We start from the raw sequence: 8,303 nt of genomic DNA, 5'->3' as shown, positions 1-8,303 counted from the left end.
CCACTATCTCTGGGGCACCCGGTACAGAATCTAAAACCTAAGTCACGTTCCATAAATATTTGTGGGCTGTGTGTTGGGTGAATGCTGCTCTTCTCTCTCCCTTTTGGGGTGACCTCCTACAGCCTCCTCAGCAAATCATATACTACATACCACCAAACAGCATTCCCATCGAGCCCACATACCTGACCATCTCCTTCATTTTCTTTTCCCAACAGTTATTCATACATTATCACGAATGAGGTGGTGTTCTCTGATTGTTTCATGATTCTCTAATCACATCGTCAGTTTTCCAAGGGCTAAAACTCTTTAAGGATCTTTTTTGGGATCCCCCATAAACCTAGTAGAATAGCTGGAAATGCTATCAGTGCTCAGTATTTCCTGATGAATGAGTGAATCAACCCATCAATCCTAGTATAATCCTTTTTTGTACAGAGAATATCTTCACTTAGCAAATAGGGAGAGACTATTGCATCAAAACAATCTCTAACCACGACCCATTGCTGTTGTCCCTCTTCTGGGGTTACCATTTTGACTTTGAATGCGAAGCAAACAATCTTATCTTGAAAGGGGGACTGGATTTATATTTAATAAGAGAGACTGAATTGGAAGCTTGCATTTTTTCCCAAAATTTAATAACAGCACTAGTAAAGCCTTACACTCCTCAGCTGGCCTTATTTCAGGTATAAGAGTACAGAGCTTCCGGGTAAGCTTCTGTCTTGATGTTAGAGCGAGGTCCATAACACCAACCCTGTTTAAATTCATTGAGAGCCAGGAGGGGGTCACATAGCAGGGCACCTAGTCAGAGCATGTTTTCAGAATCAGTCAGTCCAATCCAGGCCTGGGCAGAGGAGATGAAGGGAAACATCTGGTTACTGAGAGCCACTGTCCCCAAACATTTGAGATCCTGATAGCTACCACTGATGACCTCAGTTAGCAAAGACATAGCTTTTGATCTTACCCCCTTCCTCCGCTCACAACTAGAACGAAACGAAACAAAAAACATATCAGTAAAGCATGTCATTGTTATGCCCCAAATACTAACTTACTGAAGGGGGATTTCAATTGCTACCTTCATCCCATTATACTGAAGTAGAACCTTTAGTTTACTGGTTGCCCGGCTGCTAAACCTCAGGTTGCTCCGTTGCTCATTTTATCAGTATTCTTTGAATGACTAACAACAAAAACATATATATATTTACATATATATGCATTTAAAATTATATATGCATTTTAGTGTACTTTGACAGTTGCCCAGCAAGTTCTGTCTAGTTAGTGTCTTCCCTCTGGTTTAGCATTTGATCTTATAACACAGAGCAGGGAAAGGTAGGTAAGTTTTGCTAAATAGCTGTTGTCCATGAACGCTGTCAAGGCTGGTATGACATCTGTTCTTTGTGTGACATCACTTTATCCCCTGTATTCCCACCCCTGCTTGGCTTTGTGACAATCAACAGAGCCAGTAAGAGATGACTGCTGATGAGTCCCCTTCTATCCCCATCTCTCAGGCTGCAGAAGTCCTGAAGGTTGATGGAGGGCCATGCTATTCAAACAGCAGGCATGGCTGAGACAGAAGCTCCTGGTGCTGGGAAGCCTTGCCGTTGGGAGTCTCCTGTATCTAGTCGCCAGAGTTGGGAGCTTGGATAGGTAGGTGATTAAACACATACTTATGCCTGTATGACTTTAAATGTCTCTTGATTTCAACTTCCTTAGGACATAATTTTAAATCTATCCATTTGTTTTCCTCCTTCAAGATTCCCAAGAAGCATGTTTTTCTGCAGTATTGATTTTGATTTATTGAGCCTTTAAAAGAAAGAGATCCAAGTTGCTCAAACCAAGGTGTTCATCAAGATCCATTTGTATTCTGTGTGTGTTGTTTGCTTTCAGAGAAGGGATAAAGCCATGTACAGTAAAAATGTCATTTACTATAGCTCTGTGTGCATCTGGTTGTTGACCTCTAGCCGTAGCAAAATAGTGATGATGTATTTATGTATCTACATTTTGAACTTTATAAGTGGGCAATTAATGTGCTACCAAGAGAGTTAAAATTATGTATGAGACTGTAAAGGAGCTCATCAGGTTTGGAATCCATTGCCCTGGAAGGATGGCTGCAGGGGGAGTTTTAACTATGTTAATTAGCTCTGGTTTCCAGGAGCTGAACATACCAGACAAGGAGTCTGTCGCTCAGAGTAATGGCCCAGAAAGCAGTGGAAAGTTCACAGAGAGGAAATTTACAGAGCTAGTGTTTGGCTCTAAATAAGCCAACAGTTGAGAGAGGTACTAGACCTGCAGAAGTCCAGCAGTGTCACCTGGCTTCAGCTTGAATGCCACTGGACTGTCCCACATCCGGTATGATTAGAAAGGGTAGAGAAGTTAATTTCTGAAATTTGAAGCTTCCTTTTTTGCCCTTTAAAATTAATTCTTGCTCTTGAAAAACTGATGTATGCTCCCCATGAATTCAATTCCCATTTTCTATAAAAGTGTAGCCACACATTAAAATAAAAATATCTTCCTTACAGTTTTTCTTTTCTAATCTATAGATCTTATCACAGAAATATTTAACAAATAATATAACAGTGGTCTTTGCTTTCCTTCAGCCAGTATTAATTTTGACTGATAAAATGAACCCCTTTAATGCTTTTCAATTCAAAATTCCTAAGTAAACTTCCTACTCACTATGGGAAACGGTATAACCCAGAGCTTATCACTGACTCCGAGTAGTTCCCTAAAGTAGGACTTGTTATTAGTGAAGAGCCTTGAGGTGGTACCATTGTCCTATGTCCATAATGGAACTTTTATATCAAGTTCTTCCCAATACCTTTAGTTTGCTTCTAATCATTTGCTTTATTGAGTAATTGATCTAACAATCATTAACATATTAGTTATTTAGTTGATAACTCTTTTCATTGTTAACCTGGTCTCTAGTCTCTAATGGGGTAGCTTTTATAAGGAATTGGATTGCTTGGGGGGCTTTCTCAAAACCTCTCACTTGAGAGTTTGAGCAGATTGTCTAAAATTGACACATGCTGACACAGACCTGTCCTTTAGAAACTGAAGACCCTGCTCTCTGGGCGGGAGGCTGAGCTCAATTACTTCTACTGTCCCTTCCAATCCTAAAATTTCATGTTTTTTAGTCTGGGGTCCATGCCTACTCTTTAGGGAGTGGAAATAATATGATATTTTTTCCTATCTTGAGTTAGGGAGTCCAAAAAGCAATTGTTCTGCAGGGAACGAGCTCCCATGGTAGAAGGTAAATAAAGGAAAGAAGGAAAATGACCTTTTCTAGAAGTAGAGAAATTCCTTTCGAGCTCAGACAGGGCAGACACTGTTTCAGCCTCTCTCAGCCTGGGTTCTGTGAGAGAATCAAGTCCTACAGCAAAGAATTTGATTGACTGTTTCCTCAGTTCTCCCAAGGACAGCATCATTCAAGATGCCTGGGAGAGAAGTCCATCCATTGCATTCAGTGGATGCCTTAAGGGATTAGGGTTTAATTCTCAACCGGAGCCCAGCAAGAGCTAAAAGATGAATTTGTGACATCCCAATCAACGTCACAATTGAAAACATACTTCGACTATGTACGTGTTGCTCCTTATATATCTTCCATTTAGAGCTCTAACATATTAATCCTATTAACAAATTTATGAAAACAAAACTCATGTTTCTCTAAAATATTAACTGTGATTAACCCTGTTTTTTATAGTATGCCATATTTTTATGTTTTCCACAATGAGCATACGTTGTTTTTAGAATCATAAAAAACCCACAAAAAAGGTAAAATATCTTCATATATTTCCTTAAGCATTATGATAGCTGTTTAAACATTGCATAGGCCGAGCCCCTTCCCCTCAGTTCTGCAAAATGCCTTGGCATGACCTTGAGGTTTTTCCCTTCTCCCTTTAATTGTAAACATTACAGAAGATAAGAAAGGTACAGTGGGGTCTCTTGGGAAAAGCAAGAGACAGCCTCATTGCCACAGAGAGGGGAGCACAGACTCCAAATTATTAGGGCAACCTAGAAGCTTCATTTGGAGGAATTGGTTTAACAGCCATTTCGACTAATACTATACCCTTTAACAAGAAAGCAAAAATACCTTCTCAGATAAACTTAGGAAAGTTATAATGAATTCAGTTCAATTGCAGACTATACCCCAAAGGAAATTCAATTTACTAACCATATAAATTGGCCACACCAAATTAAATAGTCACTCCAGCCTAATATCACTGTGATTGTTACCACAACTTTCTCTGCGAAAAAAAGTAGTGGTGCTTTTTCACTGCTTAGGGCAATGTTGAAGTGGAAATCCTCCTTTCTGGCTCCATCCTTTGCTTTGCTTCTTTCATGAGTTTGAGTCCCGGATTTAAATGGGCTTGACAATGAGGACCTGAGGTTTCTGACACTGCCAGAGTCTTGTTGATTTCTGGTCCCAGGTGTGGTAGGTGATATACAGCACTTGCTGTTGGCATTCGGTTTGCTCCTATGTTCAGCAAAGTAAAAACATAAGCCTGACCTTTTTAGATAGAAAGAGAAAGAGAAGCAGAAGAAATATGTACTCTTCTAGCTGTCCCCAAGGCCAAAAGCAGAAATTCTCATATAATGGAAAGCTCAGCAAGTGCCAAGATTGGAATTTTGCAGGTTGATGACGCAAATAGCCGAGGGCAGAGACTGGGACCTCTTTTCAGATTATATCTCAAAAGATTTTTCAGAGTCATATGAGTGCAGCTGAGCTGCAAGAAAATAATACCACATGAAACCCACAAAAGGGCCTCCTAGCTGCCCTTTAGCCTCCCAACTGAAGATTCTAATCTTCCGTCTTTCGTATTTTCTAAATGATGTTAACTGGTGGGCTGCTAAAAGGCTATTAGTATGGTTGGTGTCACTTGTCTGTCCTGTACTGTGAATGTCAGTACACGCTATAGTCAATTAAGAGCTTGGTGAATAAGAATTTTAAGAAACACTAATAAAAATATTCCATCAATTATGTGTGCTTCATTTAATACAGAGTTGCTTAAAATAAAATTTCCCAAACATATGTTCATTGTGGATTGCAGTAGGCAGGGAGCAGTGGTTTTATTTATGCATTTTAAGTCTTACTCTCACTGGGGAACCAGAGAAATGAGAAATTAGTTGCAGTGAGCTCCTTAGAGCATCTCTCTGTTGCTTACAGGCTACAACCCATTTGCCCCATCGAAGGCCGGTTCGGAGCCCGTGGTCAGGCTGAATTCCCCCTGCGCGCCCTGCAGTTTAAGCGTGGCTTGCTGCACGAGTTTCGGAAGGGCAACTCTTCCAAGGAGCAGGTACGCCTTCATGACCTGGTCCAGCAGCTCCCCAAGGCCATTATCATCGGGGTGAGGAAAGGAGGCACCAGGGCCCTGCTTGAGATGCTGAACCTCCATCCGGCAGTGGTCAAAGCCTCTCAAGAAATCCACTTTTTTGACAATGATGAGAATTATGCCAAGGGTATTGAGTGGTATAGGAAAAAGATGCCTTTTTCCTACCCTCAGCAAATCACAATTGAAAAGAGCCCAGCATATTTTATCACGGAGGAAGTTCCAGAAAGGATTTACAAAATGAACTCGTCTATCAAGTTGTTGATCATTGTCAGGGAGCCAACCACAAGAGCTATTTCTGATTACACTCAGGTGCTAGAGGGGAAGGAGAGGAAGAATAAAACCTATTACAAGTTTGAGAAGCTGGCTATAGACCCTAATACCTGCGAAGTGAACACAAAGTACAAGGCAGTAAGAACCAGCGTCTACACCAAACATCTGGAACGGTGGTTGAAGTACTTTCCAATTGAGCAATTTCACATCGTCGATGGAGATCGCCTCATCACGGAACCCCTGCCAGAACTTCAACTGGTGGAGAAGTTCCTAAATCTTCCCCCGAGGATAAGTCAATACAATTTGTATTTCAATGCTACCAGAGGGTTTTACTGCTTGCGATTTAACATTATCTTTAATAAGTGCCTGGCGGGCAGCAAGGGGCGCATTCATCCAGAGGTGGACCCCTCTGTCATTACCAAATTGCGCAAATTCTTTCACCCTTTCAATCAAAAATTTTACCAGATCACTGGGAGGACATTGAACTGGCCCTAAAATAATGTCATACAACACTATGTGTTGTGCCTGGGGACACACAATGTCTCGTCTGGATTAAAATATGCACTTTTCCTATAGACACAACTGTCCAAGTCATTTTTCCATGTATACTTGTACATACGCAGTGTGTGACCAAATATAAGATCAGCTCTTTTTCTACTGAAAATTTACAAAAACAAAAACAAAAAACAAACCAATTTGCTGTCTACATAGTTGCATCTTTTATGCTATTTACAAAAAGAAGAGGTGGTGGTACTGGGGGAAAGTGACTTCAGCTATTCTCAAAGAGTTAGTCTTCCTTTGAGTCAGAATTTGTCGCCTGCCATTTTCATAGATTTAAGCCAAAAGATTAACATGTGAAAATGTACCAATGGCTGTGAAGTTTCAGGAAGTAGAGGATTCGGTTATGCATTCTTTTCTAAGGGAAAGCTGACTCTTTAATTCAGATGCTGAATTGATGCCATGAAAACAGAAAATACTATTTTCTTATTATTTAAAAAAATGTCTTATCTCATAAAATTGACATCGTTCCAAAGTTCCTGTGGTGATTTTGCACTATCGTTTTCTCATATGGACCATGGTGTCACTTGTAGCATGTCAGTCACACATCGGAAAGTCAAGTCCTTTTACTTCCGTGTTCTATGTCAACAAAGAGAAATGTCCTGTACATAGTGTATATAGTTGTAAATACTGGTTTCACACTAATTCTATTTTGTAAACTGAATATGGCTATTTAATTTATTGTGAACATTAAATTTATTGTGGTATTTAAAAAATGGAATGGATTAAAATTACTCTATGTGCAATTTTTTTTTTACTCATTTTGTTTTATGTGCCCCTTGCTGGCTCCCAAAGTCAAAGCTGTTTATGTGCACATGAGAGCACTTGGAAAGATGCACTTCTCCGTTGGATTTCTGTACCCTTGTGATATGAAGCAAGGTTGGATATATTTTTTAAAAATATCTCAACCATCTGGAAATCTAGTATAACAGCCACCTCAAAGAGCACTTGTGCTTCTCTGCTACAACCTTGTAACAATTAACTTACTTGCAGTTGCTCCTGGTGCTAGGAGACAGACAAGAAATACTTTAATATAATCAAGGCATAGAAGAATCACAGTTTTATACGAACCTCTAATCAAAGTCAGACCAATAGAGAAATTAAATAAGATTAGAAAACTTGTGTAGCCTCTGTACTGAAAGCTGCTGATGCTTCCGCAAACTCTCAGAACTCCCTCTTTGAGATGAAACTACATCAGCCTGCTCAGGAATGATCAAATTACGGAGTGTTGCTATTACTAACATAAACATATGGCTCAGATTTCCATCCAGAGAAATTAATGCTAAATTGGGTGCTTGCTAACATCAGATAGCCTGTACTGTTCTGCATTTATAGATGCTTAAATATAGTTTGGAAAACCTTGGAAAGAGGTATCAACAGAAAAAATAATAATAATAATAAGATGGATTTTTCACAATCATGGTTGCTTATCCAGTGGAAGATGTTTAAGCGAGTTTTGTTCACATTGAGAGTGCCTAGCAAATAACAGTGGATTCCCTTTTGATTGTACTAAGTGTTGATTTTCTCCATGAGTTGTTCATCCTGTCCAGTGATTGATGGTGAACTTTTCTAAATAAATAGCCCTTTGCCCTTCATTGTCGGTATATGTTGCTTCTCAAGCTTCAGCCTTGGTAATCATCTCTACCGTTTCAATTAGCATTGGTGCTGTTTTCTCAGCATGGAACAGGCATGACACCAGCACATGCTTAGAGGCCAGCTTCTCACTGACTGCACAGTGAGTCTGGAGTGAGAGTCTTGGGTCTAAATGTCAATCACTCTCATCTAAGCCGTGAAGGAAATCAAACATAAGGAACTTAGCATCAGACTTCTCTATGCCTCAACTCTCAGCTAACCGTCAGAGTAAACTGATTGAATACTACACTCAAGGACATAATCAACACATTATCATTAATTTTATTATAAATCTTCCTAGAGCACTCTACAGCTAATACAGTTTTATACCAGTAACTGTCAAAGTATGCTCGACTGGAACACTGACGTTTCAAAAACTCAGCCTAGGTATTCCACCAGTAAAACTGAAAAATAGCAATCTTTTCCTAGACTCATAGAGAAATTTTTAAAAGTAATGAATAGAAATGTTTCAGTGATAATCTTTTATAGTCCAAATTTTTCTTCAACTTTGCTGCTGCT

General features: G+C 39.6%; 1 protein-coding gene across 1 annotated transcript; it reads left to right on the top strand.

Moving 5' to 3' along the window:
* Positions 1-1,510: 1,510 nt before the first annotated feature.
* On the top strand, positions 1,511-6,242 carry HS3ST5 (heparan sulfate-glucosamine 3-sulfotransferase 5). Its single transcript, XM_022554776.2, has 2 exons — positions 1,511-1,641; positions 5,159-6,242. Exons 1-2 carry the CDS (start codon positions 1,535-1,537, stop codon positions 6,087-6,089), a joined length of 1,038 nt encoding a protein of 345 aa, XP_022410484.1. The 5' UTR covers positions 1,511-1,534; the 3' UTR covers positions 6,090-6,242.
* The last annotated feature ends 2,061 nt before the right edge of the window (positions 6,243-8,303 follow it).

This window comes from Delphinapterus leucas, chromosome 12 (genome assembly GCF_059928025.1).
Source record: "Delphinapterus leucas isolate spDelLeu-1000000601 "Yukka" chromosome 12, BTC_Dleu_Yukka2, whole genome shotgun sequence".
Classification (NCBI taxonomy): domain Eukaryota; kingdom Metazoa; phylum Chordata; class Mammalia; order Artiodactyla; family Monodontidae; genus Delphinapterus; species Delphinapterus leucas.
The sequence above is the reverse complement of the archived record's forward strand: the minus strand, read 5'-3'. Positions and strand labels throughout refer to the sequence as shown.